At 43.9% G+C, this 26,001-nt stretch overlaps 2 protein-coding genes across 5 annotated transcripts in view; one reads left to right on the top strand and one right to left on the bottom strand.

The window, feature by feature from the left end:
* The window catches only part of LOC109401709 (ras GTPase-activating protein raskol), a 441,723-nt gene that overhangs the window by 46,609 nt on the left and 369,113 nt on the right, over positions 1 to 26,001 (top strand). The window lies entirely within an intron of this gene.
* LOC134289408 (uncharacterized) lies at positions 16,020 to 18,079 on the bottom strand. The gene is made up of 2 exons (XM_062855197.1): positions 17,683 to 18,079; positions 16,020 to 17,638 (listed from the first exon to the last, which is right to left on the bottom strand). The coding sequence occupies exon 2, from the start codon at positions 16,848 to 16,850 to the stop codon at positions 16,020 to 16,022; it is 831 nt and encodes a 276-aa protein (XP_062711181.1). The 5' UTR covers positions 16,851 to 17,638; positions 17,683 to 18,079.

Raw genomic sequence — 26,001 nt, 5'->3', positions numbered from 1 at the left:
TAAAATGCACTTTTTATAATAATTTCATGTTCTGATTAGCTGCACAACATCCCAACCACTCCTCTCTCTCTCTCCTCTTCTTGGCGTAACGTCCTCACTGGGACAAAGCCTGCTTCTCAGCTTAGTGTTCTATGAGCACTTCCACAGTTATTAACTGAGAGCATCCTCTGCCAATGACCATTTTGCATGTGTATATCGTGTGGCAGGCACGAAGATACTCTGTGCCCAAGGAAGTCAAGGAAATTTCCTTTACGAAAAGATCCTGGACTGACCGGGAATCGAACCCGTCACCCTCAGCATGGTCATGCTGAATACCCGTGCGTTTACCGCCTCGGCTATATGGGCCCTACATCCCAACCAAGGCTCCACAAAAATGTTAAAACAGAGAATTCACGGGAAGTCCTATTAGCAACTGATTGTTTAGCAGCCATGATTTCAGCTAAATGAGAAATACATTGCAAATTCCTTGAAAAATAAGGCAAAACTAACTTTTTTCTAAAAAAATAATAGTCTACAATCATCTCTAGACATCTACGAATCAGATGACGTAAAAAGTTTAAGATCATTATGACGCTTAAGAGTTCATAGTATGGAATTAAAAAGTAGTACCTGAGTGATCAATTTCACCCCACTGATCAATTTGACCCCGGTTTACGGTAACTATTAGTAAAAAATAAATTAAGTTGTTTTTATACAGTTGGAAAAGTGCCTGCAAAGTTCTCATGGACTTTTTTTTATTAAAAAAGAGTTTATTTCTTAACCCTTCAGAGCGCGCGCTGTTGTAAAAGTACAACACCACCAAAAAACCTCGCTTTTCGTATACAGCGCGAGCGCAGTGCAGTTTCGGTTGCTTGATGGCGCGCGTCCTGGAAGGTTAATTACACTTAAAAACAATTTGTCACAGATAAATAACAATACATATTATTGTTGCTCGGATCATGTTATTCTACTCTGTATAATCAAATACAAAATCACTTGACATATTTTTTTAAGTTTTCGTTTTGAATTTGAGTATCGTAAACCGGGGTCAAATTGATCTTCGGGTCGAAATTGATCAGACGTCTTTTCGTTAGAAAAATCATATTTTTCATAGTTTCCTTTTAAGTATCGTGCTGTTGAAATCAGATACTTAATGTTATTTGTAGGAAAACTATTCCGAAAATGTTTTATCTACTTGAAAAACTACTGATCAATTTCAACCCGGAGATCAATTTGACCCCGGTTTACGGCACAGTAGATGTTGGCAGAGGAAGAAGAGAAGAGATGAAGAGAACTAGAAAATGTCAGTTAGGCCCAAATGAAAAATCAGTGTCGGTTTATCCAAGTGAGGACGTTACGAGAAGAAAAATATGAACAATGATTTTCCTGTTGTTTTCCAATAAATTAAATGAATCTAGTAGATAGAAACTACCATTGATAACAATACAACTACAATTAGTTTAATGGGTTCTATTGAACCGATGTTAAAATAAACATGCAATAATAATTATTGTTATTTATGTTAACAGATTTCGCCTTTGAAAAACCATAGAATTCATATTTCTCAGTAACATTTTTCTCCAGCATTTACATATGGCCTCATGAATTGTGAACGATTTATGGTATGGATCATATGACCTGAAATCTGACTTTTGATATTTGGCAGTTGGTGGATTTGATCCAACGCACAGTGGGCAAAATCGAGCCAAAAAACGGAACTTATTTTTGCCGCTGGTTTGAAGCAATAAAAAGTATGTACCCCAAAGGAAAAAACCATGCTAAATCGATTGGTGATGGTTTCGTGACCGGCAGGTGACGGAAAGTGGCCTCTTTGGCCACTTTTAGGTCCCGAACCTGGTTTTCCGGGTTCCGCACCAGGCTATTTTCAATCAAATCAGCTAAATATAGAGTGCGGCACATCATTTCATGTCTACTTTTGGTAAGGATGTTAGTGGTGACTATTTAAGACCTCACCAAGGTCATATGACCACTTCCGGATCCTGGTCCAGTTCCTCCGGTTCCGGATTCCGGCCATTTCAAGTGAAGTCACCTAAATATACGGTGCGACATATCAATTCATAACTATTTCCAACAGGCATGTGAGTAGTAACTGTTTGAGACCTCACCAAGGTCATATGGCCACTTCCGGATCCTGGTCCAGTTCCTCCGGATCCAGATTCCGGCCATTTCAAGTGAAGTCAGCTAAATATACGGTGCGACATATCAATTCATATCTATTTTCAATAAGCATGTTAGTGGTGACTATTTTAGACCTCACCGAGGTCATATGGCCACTTCCGGAACCTGGTCCAGTTTCTTCGGATCCGGATTACGGCCATTTCAAGTGAAGTCAGCTATATATATATACGGTGCAACATATCAATTCATATCTATTTTCAATAAGCATGTGAGTGGTGACTATTTTATACCTCACCGAGGTCATATGGCCACTTCCGGATCCTGGTCCAGTTCCTCCGAATCCGGAGTCCGTCCATTTCAAGTGAAGTCAGCTGAATATACAGTGCGAAGAACGAAACACATTTTCAGAGTAAACGTTACACCATTTATTTGCTTTCTAATGTTTTTGTAGTCAAATAACCAGTTTTAATTTCCGTGGATAAAATAACAGTTCAAGTTGAACTGTCATGAAATCTAGATATTACTAAAGAGACCGATTCTTGTGGAAATCGCTTCAAAAAATCCTTCGAGAATTATTACGGCATGTCCTTCAACATTTTTTTTTGTAAATACTTCCTTGAGTTTTTATAGAAATCCCTTGGCTAGATGATTAAAAAAGTCCCTAACCACTTTGCTAGACTTTGCTCTGTAACTCTTTTTGGAAATCCTTCGGCAATTTGTTTGAAAGTAACTTTAGTAATTTCTTTAAGATCATCTTCAGTAATTTCTTTCGGAAATCCATAGTTAATTTCATTGCGAATTTCTTCCACAATATAATTGGAAATGCTTTCAGCATATCTTTGGCAATTGTTATGTTTTGGAGAATTTTCTCATAAATTATCTATAATTTTTCATGCAACTTTTTTACTCATAATTTGGGAAAAAAATCTTCCGGAACTGGGTTTTTAGGGGTATGCGGATTATTTTATAATCTGATTCTCCGCTCAAAAATTAGTCGAAATCAAAAATTTCATAATTTTTAGATTCCGGAAACTATTTTTAAAACGCATTCAAAGTTTGTATGGGGAAAATTTTTTGATCAGATCGAACTGTCATTTTATCGATTGAATTGTCATTCTATCCACGAAAATTAAAACTGTTCTATTAATTTAACCATTAAAACATATATTATGTTAATTCTTTCACACATTTTTTTCGGAAATCATTTTACAATACATTGGAAATTCACTGAACAAACCCTTCCAGCTTTTCCCCTGCAATTTCTTATGAAAACCATTTTGATATTGGTTTAGGAATACCTTCTATAACACTGTCGGAAATTTCTCCTTCTTTGGGAAATCCATAGTCAATTTTATTGTGTATTCCCTCTGCAATGCCTTTGAATATTTTTAGGCAATGATTTCCGGAATTTCATCCGTACTACTTTAACTTATTCAGAAATTATTACGGCTGTAATTCTTCCAAGATTTTTTCACTTAAGTAATTCGACAAGATATTGTAGGTAATATTATAGATATAATTTGATTATTAATCCTCTGGGGACGAATTTCTTAGAAGAACTCGTGATGGAATTATTGAATGAAGACCCTACAGTAATATTTTATGGACATCCTTCAGATAAAATACACGGGGCAATAGGGTCCAAAAATTAAACACGAAATCTCGCTTATATTGATCAAGCATGGTATTCTAATCGGAATTGTACTTTACTCGAACTTGAAAAACAAAGGAATAATGAGAAAATGGTAAATAGTTCTACTTTGACATTTGAGGTCAACCTTGTGTGACTGAGCTCGACATTTTTCGCACTGGGATTTCAAAAATGTTCCTATCTGACATACACGGTGAAAAAAATCACTCAAAGTATGTGTTATAAGCTAGGGACGAGACAAAAGGCTAAAAAAATAAAAATTATATATTTTCAACTACGGTTAATAAAAACGTCAAAAAATGAGTAAATATGTACTCTTGAACCATATATTGTGGTTTAAAACAAGAATCCCGATAGGACTTTAGGAGCCTATTTCCACAGAAGTTGGGTTTTTTACCCTACTAACAAAATTAGTGAGGTCTAAAATGGTCACCACTCACATGCTTATTGAAAATAGATATGAATTGATATGTCGCACCGTATATTTAGCTGACTTCACTTGAAATGGCCGGAATCTGGATCCGGAGGAACTGGACCAGGATCCGGAAGTGGCCATATGACCTTGCTGAGGTCTCAAACAGTTACTACTCACATGCCTGTTGAAAATAGATATGAATTGATATGTCGCACTGTATATTTAGGTGACTTCATTTGAAATGGCCGGAATCCGGAACCGGAGGAACTGGACCAGGATCCGGAAGTGGTCATATGACCTTGGTGAGGTCTTAAATAGTCACCACTAACATCCTTACCAAAAGTAGACATGAAATGATGTGCCGCACTCTATATTTAGCTGATTTGATTGAAAATAGCCTGGTGCGGAACCCGGAAAACCAGGTTCGGGACCTAAAAGTGGCCAAAGAGGCCACTTCCCGTCACCTGCCGGTCACGAGACCATCACCAATCGATTTAGCATGGTTTTTTCCTTTGGGGTACATACTTTTTATTGCTTCAAACCAGCGGCAAATTAAGTTCCGTTTTTTGGCTCGATTTTGCCCACTGTGCAACGGGGGGAAAATTTCCGAAATTATGATCCTTCGGTACGGGAATGAAAACTGTTAATCCGTTGTGTTTGGGAAGGATATAATTTTCCTAAGGGATATATTTAAATTATAATTGTTACAGACTATCATTATAATTATGTTTGCTTGTCTCGCAAACTGGCTTTGAGAACCCCTGTACAGCAGGTTGTTCTTTGTGCAATATATGGTTAGTTCACATTGGTTTACATAGTTTTACTTACGTTTATGTTCCTTTGTGGCTTCGTGTCTATAGCATATGTGGTCGTAGTCCTAATAAATTGAGTTCAAGTTGTACATATAATCTTTCGAAGAAAATGTATTTTAGCTTACCGGACTTGGAAATAAGCAATTTACTATGTTCTACGCTCAGAGGAACAGGAACGTAGCGGAGTTTAGGTTACCTAGTATGCATAGATAAATTTAAGTCCAAATTGCATGATTTTATGTATCTAAGCTTACCAATTCGGCGTGTAAATAGTAGACACTTATTGAATTAATTAGTTCACTAGTTTTAAGTTCAATTTTAGGATATTTGCACTAGTTTAAGGATATTTTAAAGTAGAATTAACACAATATTGTTGCTCATACTATCAAGGCATATTCTTCTCTTCTGTTTCTGTCGACTCACCCGTGTGACAGGCCGAATACCTGTCACTCCCTACCATCCGTACAATCACTGCCGCAATCTTGTTCGCAAGGTTGCGAACAATGTAGAGACTACGGTGGTAGACTTGCGCGCTGGCCTAATGGGGTAGGCCAACAGCAGTTATTTGAAAAGATTGATGATAGATCTTATCAACAGATGCCAAGCAATACATACCAGACATCAGAGTGTTTGATTCTTACATAAAGTGTGCATATCATTCTGGCGGCCTTTAGTACTCGTAAATGCTGGATATAAATGTTAGCGGGAAATATAAATTCTATGGGTTTTCAAGAGCGAAAACTGCTTACAAATAATAACAAATAGGGTAACGATGGGTATTCTCGGCAGGTTTGTTCTTTTCGTCATGGGGGGTTTTTGTGGGCCGAATTGCCTGATATTTGGACATACAACACAGCTTGGTTGGGAAGGATTTGAGGCCAAATCTGAGATCTACAAGTTCCAAAAACCCCCCATGACGAAAAGAACAAAACTGCCGAGAATACGTAAGTTCCCCTATTATTGTATTTTGATTGTAACAACGATTCATTTGACGTCATTCAATTTATCGTATTTGTATTGTAAGAACAATGAAAAAACATTAGGATATATTGTTTTCTTTTGAAAAATGCCCTAAAAATGTCTCATGAAAACACAACACATTGTACTGTTTTCGCGAAAAAATGTATGAAAATTTTCTCAAAATTTTATGGTTAAGATACATAACGACCACCATTTTTGTGCATAAAGTGACATTTACCATTCGTTGAATGGTATAGATCAATAGGGGTGATAGTGAGTGTGCTGTGCAAATTACAATATGTTTAATGGTGAATAATTTTCGAAAAAAAGGTGTTGTAACAATAAAATTTATCGTATTTTTATGATATTTTTTATCAGGGTATACTTACATATTACTTTTTGCGGATAAACACAATTTGGTCAAATCAACGTATTTTTTCCTAACAACTAGAATTCACTAGCTCTCAAACAAAAAAAAAAAGAAGTTTAAAGGTGGTTCAAAAGTTATGTTTTTTTTTTGAAAATATTTAGTTTTTAAAAACTATGATATTTAGAACCACCCTATTTGAAAATTGGTCACCCTAATGACGAAATAAAAAAAAAATCGGGTCTAATTATTGCGACATTTGCACCCATTTAGACTCGGCCGAAATTCATTATCATCACATTCGAATTTCGCACACGATTTCGCAGCGGCTGGCATGCACAAGTTCGGTTGAGTTCAAGACTAAGGCGTCGGATGCACAACAGGTAAACAAAATAAGTTTGATTAGTGTGAAATTTCACTGGGAAATTATGATTCAGTGGATTCTCAAATTATCACAGTAGTCTAAACATTAATAAGAAACCCAATATTTTCGATGAACTACAAACCCATCAAGTTTAACTATAATCGGAGTTGCACTATATCGTTTTTCTATGGAATGGCTGCATACAGCAGAGGAACCTGAGCATGGCGTACATCGACTACAAGAAGGCGTACGACTGAGTACCGTACTCGTACCTTCTTAAAGTATTGCAGTTGTACAAGGTAGATGGGAACGTTATCAGGCTGATGCAACACGTGATGGGGATCTGGATCACGTCCCTAGATATTATCGACGGAACGGCTGCGTTGCGGTCCAGGACTCTCAGCAACAGGAGGGGGATATTTCAAGGCGATACCTTTAGTCCGCTATGGTTTTGCCTTGCGAGGAACCCACACAGCAGAGCACTCAACCAATGTAACTATGGCTACCAACTGAAAAGTGGGGGAAGGAGTGCAAGAATAACGCACACCTTCTTTATAGACGACCTGAAGCTGTTTGCGGAATCAGTACAGAGGCTGCATCAACTTGTGGCATACCAGTTTAGCATCCTATGCACAGAGATGCGAATCGTCAACATTCGCGCATCATCGAACACCGCGACCAAACCGCGACAACCCTATTCGTGGTCCATCAGACAAAGCGACGTCGAGACGCGCACGTCGTCGGTCGTCAGCGACACGAAGACTCGAGCCGGTCGGACAGGAGAGACCGCGCCGCTGACGATCGCCCTCTTTCGCATCGCAGCAACCGGGCGGCAAGCACGTGTCATCCAAAACAGGCTGGAGGCAATTTTGCGTCAATCGGCCGAAACTGTAGTGCGGAAATTTACACAACTGTTGCAGTTTGTTACGGTGTTCAGCAATGACATCCGGATGGAGTTTGTAATTAACAAATGTCGGTCAGTCCATCTTCGCCGGGGTCAAGTAGTGGACGCCAGCTGTTTCCACAGCAACGAACAGGAGGAGATTCGAAATATGTATTATTATTATTATTATTATTATTATTAGTTTATTAAAGACACTTTCCCACTAGAGTGGCATTCGTGTCGAATTCGGAATATGGTTGAAGGCAAAGCGTACCTCGGCTTCCTGCAACTTAGAGGTATTCGCCACACAGCGATAAAGAAGGAACTGCGGGACAAGTTCTTGCATCGTGTCAAATGTGTTCGCCGTCGAGCAGTACAAGTGGCGTTCACCAAGCACCGCATGCGCCATCAAAAGGCGTCCATCGAGAGTGTCATCCTGCCACGCGCAGTAGTAGGAAGAGGCGTCACCGATATCCAGGCACTATGTGTCTCCCAGATCCAGCACATTTCGTAGAAAGCCAGAACCATCATGAAATGTACTACCGTACCACACTGTATATGAAGCTGACCACGGTTACAGCGCCCTGCATCTGGCGCAGGAGGATTACCAGCTGAACTACGACTCGAACACATCGATAAGGCAGCGTCGAACGCGTGGTTGGTGCGGGGTGACCTCGTCTCGGAAACAGAAGGTTTCATGGTAGCCATCCAGCACCGGCCAATTGCAACGAAGAACTATCGGCAGTACATATTGCACGAAGACGTGTAGGACCGCTGTAGGAAGAACAATTCAGTAGGGGAAACGATCGAGAATGTCGTTGCAGGCTGTTCGTGTTAGCTGAATCAGCCTACCTCGATCGTCACAACGAAGTTGCCAAGATTGTGCAGCTTGCTTTAAGTTACAACTTAGTCGACAGATTTGTACCCTACTACAAATACCAGCCGTACCCGGTTCTGGAAAATAGTTGCATAATGCTGTATGTACTGGGATCATTACGGACGTCCTAATTCGTGCCCACCGGCCTGATATTGTGGTTTAAGACAAAAGAATGAAGCGGGTAACCCTCATCGATATCGCTGTACCGTTAGACAATAATATCCAGTCAACGTTCTCCGCCAAAATAATCAAGTTCCACGATCTAGCGAAGGAGTCGAAGCAGATATGGCATTTGGAGGACGTCCGTATTGTTCTAGCTGTCCTGAAAATGATATCCGCATGGTGCGGTCTTTTTAGTGTTTGCATTAGTGGATTTGCTGATGTTTGTTAGACCGCAGTTTCTTATGGAGCCCGTAGTAGGCACGACTTTTACTGAAGATGGGCATTCGAATTTCACTACTCACATTGCATTGTTGTCAGCCGTCACTAAGGATCCGAGTTAGACGAATTCCTCCAACATCTTGAAGGTATTCCCGTCTATCGTGATACTACTACGTAGTCGGATCCGGTCGTGTTCGATTCCGCCTACCAACATGTGTTTTGTTTTTGACGCCCTCACTATCAATCTGACCTTTGCTGCTTCGCGTTTCAGGCGAGTGTGTAGCTCTGTCACCGTTCCAAATGTTCTGGCTATAATGTTCAAGCCGTCCGCAAAGCACACAAATTGACCGGATTTTGTGTAAATGGTACCTCGGTTAATGAGCCAGGCTCATCGTATTATGTACAAGTGATGCGTTGGGACACGACATTCCCGAAATGAAGAATTGGTCCGTTGTTGGTTGTCGACCGATCGTCGATGAAGCCGGCTTGATAACTTCCCAAGAACTCATTCATTTTTGGTGAACTTTATGACTCCCTAAATAAATAAATCGTATTGAGCTAGCGTCTGGGAAGAAAATAGACAACAGCAAAAAATGCAACCAACGCCATTCCAAAATGCATTTATGCAGAAACCGTGTCAATGCAGCTTTGCGGTTTCGCTATTAAAAGCGACTTTTCTCCTCCGTTTGGGCATGAACCGACGACTTAGTCGCAACAGAAACGATGTCATCTCTAAGACCAAGCCCACTCATGGGCTCAATCAAGCGTTTTAACGTTAAGTAGAGCCCCGAACAAAGAAGCGAGCCGCACCGGTCGCTGCTAAGTAGGGCTCGAATGCGAAAAGTTTACGTACGGTTCGTAGCAGGGCTTAGAATATAGAGACACGCAAAGTACGGTCTCTATTCGTAGGCTCGTGCGCTCTCTCGCGTTTAGCTCTCTGGGTAGCATAAAGAGGAGACGAAAGAACATGAGTATGGATTTGTTGCCAGGTATATAGTTTCTAGAGAATGATTTTCTTGTTTTGTATAGGTAGGAATTTATTTTAGTTTGCATCAAATATTTGAAATTTTCAACCAATCAATATCATAGATCGTTACACGAATAACACAACAAATTGTCTGACATAGAATTGTGATAGAGTGATAATACAAACGCGGAATAATAATAGGTTTGAATTGACAAGCTTTGCTTAAGTATGTTATGAATAAAGTTTTCGCTTCTTCGCCAATTTTAGGATCATGCATATCGAAAATGTATTAATTTTCTCTTAAAAATAGTTACGATTGCTCATAATCGCACCTTTAGTTTTTGATTCGGCCGATCGTTTCGAAACTAATATTTGAAGAAATGTATAGTGATTCAGTGAGTTTTGCTGTTTTAACACGTACATGTTTGAGCCGGGTTTTCTACGCAGCAAGTAAAGCTTAGTTTCGCACATTTAGAAAAATGTCCAAATAAATAACTCGCGAAGCTTGTTCCGACAAGTTCCAAAATTATCGTCATCCGACGCAGATTCCGGTGAGAAGATGTGCGTATTTTCTAACCCGAAAAGAAACTATTTGACGGTAATAAGTGACCACAAGGTTTTCTTTCTTCACTTTCCGGGCTGAGCTCCTCCGCTTTGAAAGAGCTGTGCCTCGCATTTCGTTTTGTCGTGTATATTTCAAAAAGGCAAAAGAGTTTTGGTTTGATTGCTGTTTTTGAGTAATGGTGGTCGTCAGTGGGTGGTTTATTAAATATAAATTTAAAAATATAAATTAAATAAACGAGACATTAGGAAGAAAGTGTGCGAAATGGGTAACTTCACCGTCCACGCATCCTTCCTCCCCTGTAAATTTGAAAAGTACCTTGCCGAAATAAAATATTCTGTACTCCAAGTATTTCGAAGAATCATTTTTGCGCGTAAATACAACGCAGTAGACCAGGCCGCTTTGATGCCATGTGTCACATCTCTGATATGCTGCAAGCATCAGTATTGACAAGAAATGTAACACGATTGCTTTCCAGGGTGATTCCGCGTATGTATGAGATTAGATAAGAGTAGTTACGATTTTTCAAAGATGCATTGACTGTACCTAACTCAACTCAGATATCATAGAAACACTACAGTTATTTCTTTTTGCAAAAACTAAATCATACCGATAAAAATCTTAAAAAATGTAGTCGAGTTGCCAAGTTTCACCAATTAAAATAGGCGGTGTGCAGGACTGCCATATTGTAGGTTCCTCGTTATAGAAAAAGCAAGGCGTTGGATGTTAAAATACAACAATTGTTGTATGAAGTGCCAAAAAGGAGAGTGGGCTCATTATGTACTTTGACAAATACGCAGTCTACTTCAAGCGCATAGAATCTGCTTCCAACAAAATATTCATATACCAGCATCCAAAAGATCGCAATATATATTAAGATTTGCGAGTGATGCTTTGTAACTAAAAGGTTGTGAGTGAGTATAGAATTAGCTGATGTTAAAATACACGTTAATGAAAAAAGGTTGCGCAAACTTATCGCAGACTGTTAGAAGACAGCTTCTACTATGACCAGGATTCAAGAATCTTGACCTACGCGAAGTTGTTAAGGAGACAACTACGTTATAAATGTGTTGGAAATGCAAGGGATGTAATTATTCAATAAACCTAATTATTAAAAAAAGATGCTCATAATCTCAAATTCAGATAAATTTCTTGCGAGAAAGGCAACATGAATATTGAAGAGATGGATATTATTTTAGATAAAAATTCAACCTACAAGTCATACAGTAAGCAACAAACATATAATTTAAAAAAAGATTGCCTGAATTCCGGGATTAAATACAATCAAAAATTATTGAGAAAATGATATCTTTAAACGCACCAAAACTGGTACAAATCTCCAAGGGAATTATTTATTTGAATTCAATTTTTAGTAACAGTTTTCAGTCTTATCCAAAACCCCATCTTTCATAATATGAGCACACATTATTATACTGAATAAGATTTGCAATAACCCTATAGAAATACACAAAATATTGCGATGATTTACAGAAGTGCAAAAAACCGATGGTACGGAGAGAATAGAGACCACCGGTGCGCAAAGGCGACCGATCATTATTTTACTCACATGGAAACGAACGACCGGTGCGAAAATGGGTTGATAACGAAATTTAAAATCGTTAACGACGTGCTGTTGCGTGTGTAGTATTAAGCCCACGGGTGGGCTTGGTCTAACCAAACCTCTTTGATGACGTTGTGCCAAACAAAGAGAAACCGTCGACGGCGGGCTCGGTCTGCTCTACACAACCAAGTAACCAGCATTTCTTCCTCCGTTAGTAACATCAACTACAGCATGTGGTAGGTAAAATGTTTGCTTGTTTGCTTGTAAACCCGTCATCGTTTGCAGAACTGAAGCTATAAAAGAAAAAACAAACAAATCATAAAACAGAAACCAATGCCGAAGCAGCAGCGCTTCTAAATTGGGATCAGTGGCTGCGTGGCTAATTCAGTGGTTGATTAATCAACTTTGTCACACTCCCAAGCTCAAGTCGTCTCGGCATGACGACGACGCAGTCATCGCGTTTGTTCTGAATGCGACGAGACAGAGAAAGTCATGGTCCGGTTTGAACGCTCGTTCAAACTTGGGCGTACGTACTGTGAAACCGCGGCGTTGACATCGATCGTGAATCATTTCAATTGACTTTGTGTTCGAGTGCTAGTTGTAGTTTAATTTGAAATATAATCCGAACAATAGGCCATTACCACCATATTGGTTGTCACTCGTAATACATCGCATTTTATTTACGGTCCTGTTTCAGAATAACATGTCTCGTTCCGTCATCGGAGGGGCATCGTGACGCCCCAGACTCCGGAGTCTCTACCGAATGTCCCATAGAGAATGACAAATGCTGTGCACAGTGAATGATCCCACAGCATAAACATGTGACTCTGGCGGTTCTTCACCCTCCAAGTTGCAAGTTGTGCTCTGATTCACTCAACATTATGTGTTTATGCGTTTTCTCCGGAATGATGATGATTTCCATTTCACTGAATCACAACGACGAAGACGTCGACGACGACGACGACAACGACCGGCATCACTTTCCCCCTTTTTTTCTTGGGCCAGGCCCTGTAGGTACTCAAGAAGGGTCTCAAGTGTCTTGGATGCGCTGGATGCCCTCGAAGAGTTCAGATTTTCTCCACACCGACTTACTGCGAGGCTCAAATTAGCCCGCTGCATGTTGTTGCTGGTGCTCGCGTGCTGCTCATCCTACTATCTTTCTAAATGAAAACAGACGAGCAAACGCCCGACTGCCGTCGTCGTTAATCTTTGCCAACGATCAGCCACGAGATGAATGTTATGGGGTGACATGCACCGTCGGAGATGATTTGTGTCAACAACGCAACGCCGTCGTCGTCTCGATCGCGATCTAAGGAAATGCTTTTGTATGGAAATGTAGATGGCAGTTTTATTGCTTTACGAGATCATCAATCGACGCGTTTCATTGATCGATTCAAAGCCATTTCAAGCATCGTTCTTCTGGATGTTATACCCTCGCTTAGAAGGGTCTGTTTAAAAACTTCTTTGCGAACTTTATATTTGTAGTTTTCGTTCCTTCTCAAAGAAAATTGTCAAACCGAATAGATCATCGACCGGACTGCCTTTTGCATGAGTTTGTTTTGTAACCGCATAAGCCTTCAACTTCAACACGTTTGTGAAAATCATTGTCCAAATCGGACAGTTTTTAAACTTCAGGAGACTCCGGAAAATTAACTCAATTTGCAGCTTGATTCCCCGGCAATGTCATTGCACGACAATTGAGCAAAATTAAAAATCCCCTCTACACAATAACAGCGTGGCAAAAAAAAAAAACAGTCTTCCCACTGCAAGCAACAATTCATAATACCCGCGCGCAATCGCGTTTCCTCTCCGGCAGCAAGCATCGACCCAAACAAGTCAAGAAACGGAAACTGGGCCATACCAATTATGCCCATTAATTCGAAGCCCGCAAAATGTATCACACGCCGTAAGACAGCACCACCCATCAGACCCAGGTAATCCGCGAACGGGGCTGCTGTGATCTTGAAAACACATTGATGGCTACTTCTAGCACTCACCACTGACGGGGGTCCAGACAGTTTCCGCAGTGTACCCAATCCAACTAGTTCACGGGACAAAATATCTGGGCGTTAATTAACTGGATGACAAAACATGACTTTGTTCCAGTTTCTGTTTTGTGTTCATCATTCGCCGTTGTCATCGACTTTCTTCAGACTGTGGCGGGCGGCGATGACTGTTTTCTTGTAAGACTTTTCATCACAGCACTTCACTAAGCTTCCGCTTCAGAGAGGAAGAATTAATGATTAAAATTCCGTACTAAGAATGGCATGATGGAAGCACGATCAATGGCGAGAACGCGGCGTTTCAGAAAAGGATTTATTGGAAACTCAATGATCGTGACCCGTGACAGGTTTTGAAGAATTGTGACTAAAATGCTATGGGTATGGCAAGATATAGGTCAGCTTTTCAAGCACCTTCTCCGTCGTGTCGATCAAGCATATTGGCCTATATGCCGACTGGACTGCTGGTGATTTCCCCGCCTTTGGCAATAGAACCAGGTTCTGCTTCTTCCAAACTTCTGGGAAAATCCCTCGTCCATGCCAGGTTTGGAATTTCGTCCGGACCTTTGGCCTTACTTACTACGCCAATGGACTTTGCTATCCCCGCAAGTTCCTCATCGGTGACCCTCTCCTCATCGCCAGCTCCAGTCCCTGGCTGTCCTTACGAAAGGTGACCAAGGACTAGGATAATGACGCGGAAAAAGCCACTCCGAAACCCCCTCCATATCTCTGGAGATTGCTGTGTTGGAGCCATTACACCTCTCGTCTTGGCCATCACGATCCTGTAGGCATCACCCCTTGGATTCGCATTAGTGGGTGTTCGGCAATGAACACAAGTAATTTTAGGCGAAAGCACTGGACTGTATGGCACGGAGTTAGAGAAATGGAACTTGGGGGGTTTCGGACCGCGAGGGAAATTCACTGGTTCACTTTTAACTTCACTACTATATTTTTCTCTCTGATTACTATTTACATTTTACTTGACACTTCGCGTTGTTCGAGCCACGCGAACGCTCGTAAGTATTCCACACTTAAATTACAACTGACTTGCGACCGCGAACGGGTCGCATATATATACCAAAAACCTTACGTTCCAGAACCACGTGGAAGGCTCTACGCGCGCGTAGAACCCACGCGACGTGTATGGAACAAACCATCACATTGACTGCAGGGCGACGAGTATCGATGATGATGATGATGGCTACGGCGGCGGCGTTCGCTGCTGCTCTCACGGTTGGATCTCACCGCACTCACTCTCTCGCTGCTGGTCGCTGCTGTCCCGTCGGCTCGGGTGAGTGCGCGTGCTTCGTGACGGTCATCGATGACGGTTCCGATGCGATAGTTGGTGTTGGTTGCGCATCTCAGCATGCTGCTGCCCACGTTGGAAGCGCATCTTCGCGAACATACTCCCGCCCGTTGGAATGCAGTTCCAACTCTTATGGTCTTTTGTTGTTCATATCCTTTAGGCAATGTCCTCACTAACTGCTGGAAAGTATGCTCTGGAACCTGGACGGTGCTGTCTATCCGTTTATCTCTTCGTGGACAGTCGGCGGTGTTCTTCGTCAACTTCCTTACTAGCACTGGTTGGGTACCCTTGCCTGGTAAACTGCTTACCAGGGTGGTATAGACTGGGATGGCTTCGGAAGGCTTCCGTGCATCTGAACGTTTCCCCTTGCGCTCGAAATGCAGCAACGTGTTATGTCTCTTTGAACATTTCATGCACGACTTGCTGTTGGAGCATAGCAAGCAGCGATGGCCCTTTCTTAAACAATTAAAACATAGGCTTAGCTGCTTCACTCTGGCATGACGCTGATTCACGGACAGCTTTTGGAACACAGGACACTTGAAGTTTTGATGCTGTCCGGCACAAAAGTCGCATACATACGTCGACGACACTACCACTGTATTTGATGTCATGGAAGGTACAAACTTAGACGCTGGCGGCTTCTGGTTGGAGATCTTGGTGCTTGTGGATACAGGGGTTGCACTATCCTCGCATCTCTCTAGGATGATACAACGTTGCTTTAGGAATTCGATCGTTTGCTCGTACGATGGAAGCTCCGTCTGGTCAATCGAAGCTTCCCACAACTCACGGGTCTGGTCATCCAATGCGCCAGTGAGTACAGTCACCACGAAGCTCCGACATTCCTGCAAGCGGTTGACCAAGCTTGATGAGGTTCTCCACGTGGCGGGTGCATTCATCGACGAGCCTCCGGAGTTTCTTCGACGATCTCCTTGCCATCTGTTTTAGGTTTAACAGGCCCAGGATGTGAGATTCCAATATTAGCCGCTTGTTGCCAAATCTCTCCTCCAAGATGTCCCATGCGCGCTGGTAATTGTTATCCTGCAACGTTTGTAGGTCGATTACGCCGGTGGCGTCTCCCTTCAACGAGTTTTCCAGGTGGTACAGCTTCACCGCGTCCGAATCTGATGAGCGCTGCATCAGATCCTGAAACATAGCCTTGAAGCGGGGCCATGCTTCATAATGACCATCGAAGGTTGGCAATGGAGCACCGAAGGATTGGGACTGAACGATGATCGGTTGCTGGTTGGTGACACACGGTTGCTGCTGGGTTGGGGGCGCAGTTAGCTTCTCGTTCCAGCTCTCGAGCAGCACAGACACCTCCTCGTACAGGTGCATGAATTGAAGGTAGGGATCGTCTTGCTCATCGCGCTTGTCGGCAGGGGACTGGGCCACAATTTCCTGGTGCATTCTGATGAACTCGGCCTTTTCAGTCTCAACACTCCGTTGGTACACCTTGACTTGGGCTGGGCTGAGTTCACTCCTGTCCAATTCGGCTTGCTTGAGGATGGTTAGGATTCTGGCCACGTTTCGTTGTGCTAATCCACGGTTGTGGACTAGCGCCCCAAGCTGGGCTTCACACTCGACAGAATCAGGCACCTTCTTCACCGGTGTCCGTTTGGGTGGCATCCTGATGTAATCCTTCACGGGTCAGTAACACGGGGATGTGGACAGGAATTTCGACGCCTTTGTGGCGATGGATGGGAGGGAGCACACGGAGTCCGAAGCGGTGGCAGCAACACTCAACACTACGGCGACTAACGGGAAATTTCGCTTCACCGGATACAATCACCGAAACCGACGCGTGTGTCGCCACGGAGGGAAAAATCACTTAACGATTCCGAAACGACGAACACAAAACACTACGCGACGGTGAAATCAACCACGTATTGGCAGGAGACCGACGCGCTTGTCACAACGGGTGGAAAATATCACACAATGCCCGAAGTAACGAAAGATAGCACTACGCGACGGCGGACTCAATCGGGGTATCACAAAAATCGACGCGCTGGTCGGACCGGATGGAATAAGTAACACACGAACTCCGGAACGACGGATAAAATCACTACGCGACGACACTCGCGGACCGACACGGATACGGACGTTGTCAAAGCCACGTCCACGCTCTTCACTGCACAGCACGCTGTTGAAGCCACGTGTACGCTTTTAAACTACGCACTGCCGCGCTGTCGAAGCCACGCGGGACGCTTTTTAGACGACACACTACCGCGTTGTTCAAGCCACGCGGAACGCTTTTACACACTACCGGATCCTTATCCGGTTCGAAGGACCAAATTGTGTTCGGCAATGAACACAAGTAATTTTAGGCGAAAGCACTGGACTGTATGGCACGGAGTTAGAGAAATGGAACTTGGGGGGTTTCGGACCGCGAGGGAAATTCACTGGTTCACTTTTAACTTCACTACTATATTTTTCTCTCTGATTACTATTTACATTTTACTTGACACTTCGCGTTGTTCGAGCCACGCGAACGCTCGTAAGTATTCCACACTTAAATTACAACTGACTTGCGACCGCGAACGGGTCGCATATATATACCAAAAACCTAACGTTCCAGAACCACGTGGAAGGCTCTACGCGCGCGTAGAACCCACGCGACGTGTATGGAACAAACCATCACATTGACTGCAGGGCGACGAGTATCGATGATGATGATGATGGCTACGGCGGCGGCGTTCGCTGCTGCTCTCACGGTTGGATCTCACCGCACTCACTCTCTCGCTGCTGGTCGCTGCTGTCCCGTCGGCTCGGGTGAGTGCGCGTGCTACGTGACGGTCATCGATGACGGTTCCGATGCGATGGTTGGTGTTGGTTGCGCATCTCAGCATGCTGCTGCCCACGTTGGAAGCGCATCTTCGCGAACAGTGGGGGTGGTATACAAATTATGTCACGCAAAAATCGACCTTTTTCAAACCCCCCTCTCCCTATGTCACACTAATTGTATGAGACCTCTCCATTTTTTGTATGGGTCGTCACGTTCTACAAAATCCTCCTCCCTCCTCAAAGCACTCTGGAAGAGACCCTCGAAGTAGGCCTTTTTGCTTGCCCTTATCTCGGTCTTCAACGAGGCTTTTGCAGCGCCGAACACTACCCGCCGATCGTTTCACTCTTCCCCAGATCGTGCTCGCTACATTCGCGGCCTATCCCGTAGGCAGGCGCGTCGCAGGTCCGCAATCGCTTGGGCCTATTCTAGGATGGACTCGCCTAGACATGGTCGCTTCGGACGCATGCGAGAGCACCACTACTAGCTCGTCACCATCTTAACCAAGTAGGTTTCGCTCACAGCGGAGCGCTTCCCTAAATACTCCTTGATGTCTTCCACCTGCGAGGACTTGGCTTTGGCCCAGCCATCTCTTCCTCTACCCGCTGCCTGCTGTTGTTGTAATCGATACTGTAGCGAACCGCCAGGTGATCGCTGTGAGTGTAGCTATCGTCTTCTCTCCAGTTCGAACTTCTTCTTAGGCCAGATCTACAAAAAGTAACATCAATTATCGACTCTGCACCGTTCCGACTAAAGGTATTCTTGGTACCGACATTAGCCAGGTCGACATCTAGTATGGCCAGGCCAGTGTCTCTAGCAGGATCTGACTCCGCTGGTTAGTGAAACGGCTCCCCATTCCACGGCCTAGGCCCGCGCTTCCCAAACTCTGGTTTCGCGGCGCACCAGCCTCTTGCAGGCTCGCTCAAACGGGTTTGAATAGCGAGCCTGTAACACGTTGGGGCGCCGCGAAAACCGAGTTTGGGAAGCGCTGGCCTAGGCATTAAAATTACCCGCAATTACCACCGGCCTTCGCCCTGTTAGCACGGTCGTCATACAGTCCAGCGTCTGCGTAAATTGCTCGATTGGCCACCGCGGAGGCGCATAACAGCTACAGAAGAAGAGCTCGTTTACTTTGGCGACCATGAAGCCCTCATAGGTAGTAGACACCAACTCCTGGACGGGGTATTTACCCGTCGTCCATATCGCCGCCATTTTTCTGGACCCATCCGCTACCCAATAGCCGCTGCCGGTGCTCGGTTCGCTATGATGGTGATATCCGTCCCCCACCAAGGAACCGCTTGACAAAGCAGTTGCTGAGCCGCGTCACAGTGGTTCAGGTTCAGCTGCGTTACCTCCACTGTGATTGGTTCACTGCGGCTTTCTTGAAGGCCGGGCACCTTTGACCACCCGTTGGATGCCTGTTGTTCACGGATTTCTCGGTACAGATCAGACAAATGGGTTGACTCGTGCGTGCAGCCTTGTGCCTTAAGGTCTTTGGCTCCGTATCTCCTACACAGTTTGCTCCAGTCAGGACCTTTGCAGTCCAATGACTTTTTTTTTATCTGTATTAACGAGATTTTTAGCCTTGGGCTAGTTCATGTCGGGACCCACGCTTTACTTCCCTTCCGAAGGAAGAACTCACATTTTTGCGAGTTTGTCGGGAGTGGGATTCGATCCCAGGTCCTCGGCGTGATAGGTTCTAACCATCACACCAGGTCCGCTCCACCAGTCCAATGACTTGTGCCCTGGTTCCAGATACCTGAAACAAACCTCCGGTGGCTCGTGGAATGTCAGGTTACATACGCACCAGCCTACCTTATAATCCTTCCTACTTTAACCCTCTAATACCCAATCCCGCCTTTAGACGGGGAATAGTTTGGGCATTTTTGTAATTTTTGTTTCGTGGAAAATCTTTTTTTTTTTAATTTTTGGCTGATATTTAGGACTGTTCTGTACATCTCAAAATATTTTTTTTGTGTATTTTAAAGCGTATTTACATTTTTTAAGGTGAATCGGGACGCTGTGTTATTTTTCCTATCTTCCCTCTCTTTCTAACAATTTGCCTCGCGATTTTGAAGATGGTAATCTCGATTTCTATCGCACAGATGAGGCTAAAAAACAATCAGCATATGCACTGCCAGTGAGCATACACAATGATAGATTTTTGTTCCATTATATGAAGTAGAATCTGAGATTACCATCTTAGTAGCAACAGAGCAATGGCGGATATTTCCTCGACCGTCCCGTCCGCCCTTAAAAATCATTGAAAAACTGATGTTTTAGTCACCTTTTAGAAGTCATTGATTATTTTCTATTGAATCGCTACAATTAACATATTTTAAATTTTTCCCAAATCATTCTATCGTTGTTTAATAGTTTAAGGGAATCGAATACACTCTAAAATTATTTTCCTTAAAATTACACGGAAAATGAAATTTTCTGTGAAAAAAAATAAAATAATGATATTTCAACAATAATCATAAAATCTCAAAATGTTTTCATCTCAAAAAATCCGTTCCCCAAATTGGCTTCCAGGAAAAATATTAAAGTGTGGGGATGTTCAAAAACAAAAATTAGAAAAATCAAAAACTGAATCGAGAATTGAAAAGAATCATCTTCCAAAACATGTTTAAATCAATTTTAGATGACAAAAAATGATATTTAGATCAAAATCAAAAATTTGGGTATTAGAGGGTTAATGGACTGTTTACGTCCGCTACAGGTAGCTGAACCATGGCTACCTATGTCCCTGCCGGCCCCTTCCGTAGCCTAATGGCTGCGGCGGCCACCTGTACCTCGAACTGATGCCGCAGTACCGTGACGTGCTTTTCCACTTCTGTGACCTCGTCTAGGTTTTTCATCTTCAGAGTTGCCTCTTGTGTGATAGCCCTCACTTCTACCCCTTCGCAAAGGACCTCTTCCATCAAACTTTTGTAGGCGGCGCCCTTGAGCTCCTTATCGTGCTTCAGCTCAAGCATCAACACGCCCGTACGAGTACGCCTGATACTGTGCACGTTGGTCCCCAGACCTACAAGCTTGGCTTCGCTTCGCATCGCCTTCAAGACGTCCGAGTACTTAGACTGTTCGATCTTGATGACGAGCGCGGCACCTTTCTCGCGCTTGGCACCTACTCTTTTACGCCTTGGTTTGATGTCCCTGACTTCCTCGACCTGCGTCTTCATCTTCTTCTTTTTCCGCTCGAGCTTCGTCCAAGGGGGTCCTCCCCTTGGTTCGCCCTACTCTGTGGTTGCTGAGGGTTGCAACCCCCTGTTTCCATCCTTCCGGGATGGGTCACCCTTTCAGGCCCACCCTTCCCAGCTTTCCGAGACGCCTGGCTAGGGTCCGACTTGCCGGCATTACTGCCAACCTTCTGGGTTAGTATTTTCCAAGCCTTGCGGGCACCGCCAGACAGCTCCACACCTGACGGCTGCCTCACCCGCTTCTGCGAGTGCTTATGACGAGTTGTCGCATCCACCACACCTTTTAGATTACCTGCGAAAGCGAAGGCCTTCGTCTGTGTAGACTTCGTAACCTTTACTCTCACCGCGCTCGCGCTGTATACGATAAGCGAGTTTTTTTTGTATTATTGTACTTTTTACAACTGCGCGCGCCCTGAAAGGTTAACGGAGACCTCGCCAACCCACTTCTTGCGAAGGGATTAGCCTCGCCAATGCCACTATCTCCTGATGTTCCTTTATGATTTTGCAGAGACTTCATTTTCAAATCTCACGAGTTGCAAGGGAATAGGTCTACCACGCCAGAGCCTTGCATTAACGCGGTGAGGGACAAAATACTGTGGAGGTGCCCAGGTATTCCTCAGGCTCAGTTAACGACCGAGCATCCTATCACCCCTTCGATCACTTATTCCTCGGCATGGGTCGCTTGACACCTTGAAATGTGGTTAGTAGTCCTATTCTTAACCGGCAACTACATGGCTGAGTCGCAGAAGGGAGGAGGGGCGGGGAAATCGGACCCCAGGACCCTGTTGCCATAATTGTCTGCTCTGTGACTTGTCAGCTGGCTCTTTTGAAGGCCAGGCACCTTGAGCCTCCCGTCGGGTGAGCCAAAACCATTTGTAACAGCATCTCGTACTGTGGACGCAATGCCGAGACGAGATCTTTCACATCCGTGACCTTGTGCAGGTATTTGATCTTCAGATTCACTGTTGCGATGCGAGCTCTCACCACGGACCTCTTTCTCCAGAGTCCAGACATTTGTAGGCGTCGCCCTTAATACGGATTTGGTGTCGCTTGAGCTCGAGGATCATTTCACCGGTATGAGTACGTCGAATACTCCGTACGTTGGCTACAAGATACGTGAGCTTACCTTCGCTCCTCGATGCTTTCAAGACATCTGAATACAAAGACTCGTCCGTCTTCAGCCTGTGCAGCCTCGTAGCCGTGCGGTTAGGCTCACCAAACTTCTAATCGCACCATACTGTGGGGTTGAGGGTTTGATTCCCGCTCCGGACGATGAAACTTTTCGTGAGAATACTTTCGCCTCCGTATCCACTGGTGCACGCTCCGTGTATCCCTTGTATACTGAAGACGGTCCGAAGACGGTGTCCGCGTTTTTTTTATGGCGGGGGCGTCTCCCTTTTCACGCTTGGCTCCTGCCCACTACTTTTGCTTAGATTAGCTTCTCTAGCCTCCTGATGTCCTGATCCTCTGTCTTATTCTGGGACGGCCTCCCCCTGACCCGCCTTAATATGTGGTGACTGAGGACACGCAAGATCGATGGGCTGGTATTCATTTTTTGGGGTTAACCTCCTGGCCTTGCGAATGCTGCCTGTTAGCTGATGTGCTTCTATGATTGCTTGTCATAAACGATCGCGTCTGGCGCGCACGTCCGGCTACCCGTGCCTGTTAAGGCCTTAGAGTGAGTAGACTTCGGCACTTTTAGCATCACGGGCTCTGCTGTAGTGCTATTCTAAGCCGGCAACTACACAACAACGTTTACAAGATATGCAACCTGCAAACTCTACCACACCTTCGCAGTATTCTATGTAGTACCACTTAACGCCCACCAAATGGCATTCGCGCACGTGAACCCGCTGATGTACGCCTTCTAAAACACTCCGACCTTTCAGCATGAGCTTGTCCAGACGCAGAGGACTTGACGGCGGCACGAATTTTCCAAATGGAATAGAACGTGCCTCTGGATATTTTAATTAGTCGAATACGCTAAATTCTGTTTTTACGCGATGGATGCGTGCTTGCGAATATTTTTCATAAAAAATTTCCCTATCAGCAAACCGCCTGATAGGGACTGGATTAAGACAAACCCTTTCTTGCTGAAGATCAGATAGCAAATCATCGACAAAAAAGGCGACGAGTAGCGGAATACAATTGTTCAACACTTTCGCGCCCTGTCGGACGGTGAACTCTGATCGCAAAATGAAGAAACAAGCAGCAGGAAGCTGATAGAACTTTGGAACGCGGTTATTTTTATGAATCAACAACTCTTTCACTTTGTCCCCGTACCACTCTGTGGCGGCGGGGCACGACGGTAGATTCCAACCTCAGCTTACCTCTGCCGCGCACCAACCAACGCAACGAAGGAAGGCACGTCCGTAATGAAATAATTGAGTGGTTTTTCTTGTCACTACACACAGTCCACCTCGTCGCTGTTGGAGTTGGAGTTTTCGCTGATGATGCGGCATAAGTTGTGTGAGGAAATTATAACATTTCATTTCTTATTATGCAGTTTGTAGCCAAACCACACCGCCGCCGACGCCGCCACACTATGGTATGGTGCTGCTGTGCTGAGCAAACATAACGGTGGCTACGCAACGCAACATCATCGCGATTTTTTTTATTATCTCTTATTTCTGCTTTGTCATAAATTAGCCGCAAAACCTGGGTGCGACGAATTCTGCAAAACGAGGTCAAGATGCGCAAATTGTCTGCTAATCGGCTGAAAATTAATTTCAAATTCCCAAACATTTTGGTACGGGACCACCGAAAGACCTATCCGGAGTTACGTAGCACTGATGTACGTTGTTGGTGGCATACATCGAATCCCTTTGAGTGTCACAAAATTTCGTATAAGGTATGCTGAGGTAAGTGGAATCTGTCGCGGGGAATATATCCTGTGACAAGCAAGTGAAGCATTGTGTGTATCAATATAATACTCAACGGAAGTATTTGTTTAATAACTACTGATATTGCGTGCACAGTGATTTCAAACTCCATCTTCGATGCCGCCAAGTATCAACAGCGACAAAAATCCAGAACAATAGTCGCGATTAGACATATTGTACGTCAGAAAGTGAAGAAATTCTGTTAATTATCGTTACACAGGTATGCTGATAAACGTAGTCATTGAAGCACAAAAAATGTGTTATTTTGAGAAAGCTTTTAACAATTAGCTAAGTAATATGGGAAGAGTTGAGAGACTTCCACAGCTCCTCACGCTCACCTAGAATTTTAAGAGGTGAATTAATCTTCAGTATTTTGATGTAACCAAGGCTCGGCAATGATTTCCGTGTATAGCGCAATGTTTGCATACGAATACCTGTTGCAAAAATTAGATGTTTGCGATCCGAACTAGTTAACCATTGATAATGCCTGGCAAAATGTCTTCAAAAGTGTTTTGCAAGACCTTCCAATTCCAACTATGTGCCAGAAATGTGTTTCCTCTTTTCCCCAGTATACCATATGCAAGTTTCATCATCAAATAATTAGTCTAATTTGCCAAACTGTCTGAGAGAAATTTCTGCACTGGGGCATAACCCAAGCCCGGTACAATGTACATATTATACCAACCAAAAGAAGGCGGCTGATGATATCATCCAATCCACTCGAATTCGACTGCTCCCGACGTCAACAGCGCGTCACCATTGCATTGGCGTAGTCGTCGTCGTCGTCGGTGGCGGAGTGTGTCGTTGAAATGTCGATCGATCTTCGTTTGCATGTTGCTCCTCCAGGCTCCCACTACATCCGTACCCCACAGACCACGCTGGCTGCTTTAGGTGCGGTGCTGGTGGGTGAAGGCAACTCTTTCTGCTATTCAAGGCAGTCTACTGGGGCTCTGCTCTGGGTAAAGCGATGATGATGGCGTTCTGCTAAGTGACGCGAACATACATGTGTATATAATGTATACCCTGTCAGCTCATTAACGGATGTAGGTTGATATACTTAGAGTGGTGAGAATTGACTACTGACCAGTAGTAGAATGTCACTAAGTTGGATAGACATGTTGTTTGAGCTATTGATCAGCGCAACATCATTCGGAGAAATGATAGTTTATAGTTCTGCATTTTCAATGCTTTTTTTCGCCTTCCAAAAACGATGCGTCTTCGTATTTCACGATCCATATTAGTGCCAATCGGCAGTAAGGATCCGCGGTAGACGAACACTTCAACTATCTTGAAGATACCCTCGTGATATTACTTCTTAGATGAATGCCGTCGTATTTGGTCCCACCATCAATCTCATCTTTGTTGCTTTGCGTTTTAGGCGGATGTACATCTCTTCCATCGTTCTAAATGTTCTGGCTTTTGCCATTTATGTCTATGTCGTTGATTTAGCAAAAATCGTACCCCGGCTGTTGAGCCCGATGCAGCGCATTACACTTTTCAGAGCTATCTGAAGAGTAGGCATGACAGTCCGTCACCTTGTTGCATTCCCCGGCGAGATATTTTTTTTCCTTCTAAACCATAGGGGGATAAATCTGCTCAACAGACACCCTAACAGGAAGGTTAGGGTAGTGTGGACTTAAGGCCGTCTTCTACAACACTAGTAAAAGCCAGGACTACTCTCTCCTCGACCCACTAAAACACATTCCTATGGTCGCCAAACCCTACGTCCCTCCGGAACCACCAAGAAGGTATTGCTTCAGAGAGGGGCTAGTGCATATCGCACCCTCAAGGTTAGCTGCCGTAGCCTAGCAGCAACGAACATTGATGATTCGCTCTGGAGAGTCCTTCACGGTAGCATGCTGGCGCTTAGTCAGTTTCCCGAGTGGTCCTTGCCACTCCCTTTGTCCTCGGAAGGC

Source organism: Aedes albopictus, chromosome 3 (assembly GCF_035046485.1).
Source record: "Aedes albopictus strain Foshan chromosome 3, AalbF5, whole genome shotgun sequence".
In the NCBI taxonomy this organism is placed as follows: domain Eukaryota; kingdom Metazoa; phylum Arthropoda; class Insecta; order Diptera; family Culicidae; genus Aedes; species Aedes albopictus.
Note: the sequence above shows the minus strand (reverse complement) of the source record. Positions and strands in the feature narration are given on the sequence as shown.

What these genes read in the sequence shown, in the direction of transcription:
- LOC134289408 (XM_062855197.1), bottom strand. Translation starts at nt 16,850, where the DNA reads ATGCCACCCAAACGGACACCGGTGAAGAAGGTGCCTGATTCTGTCGAG.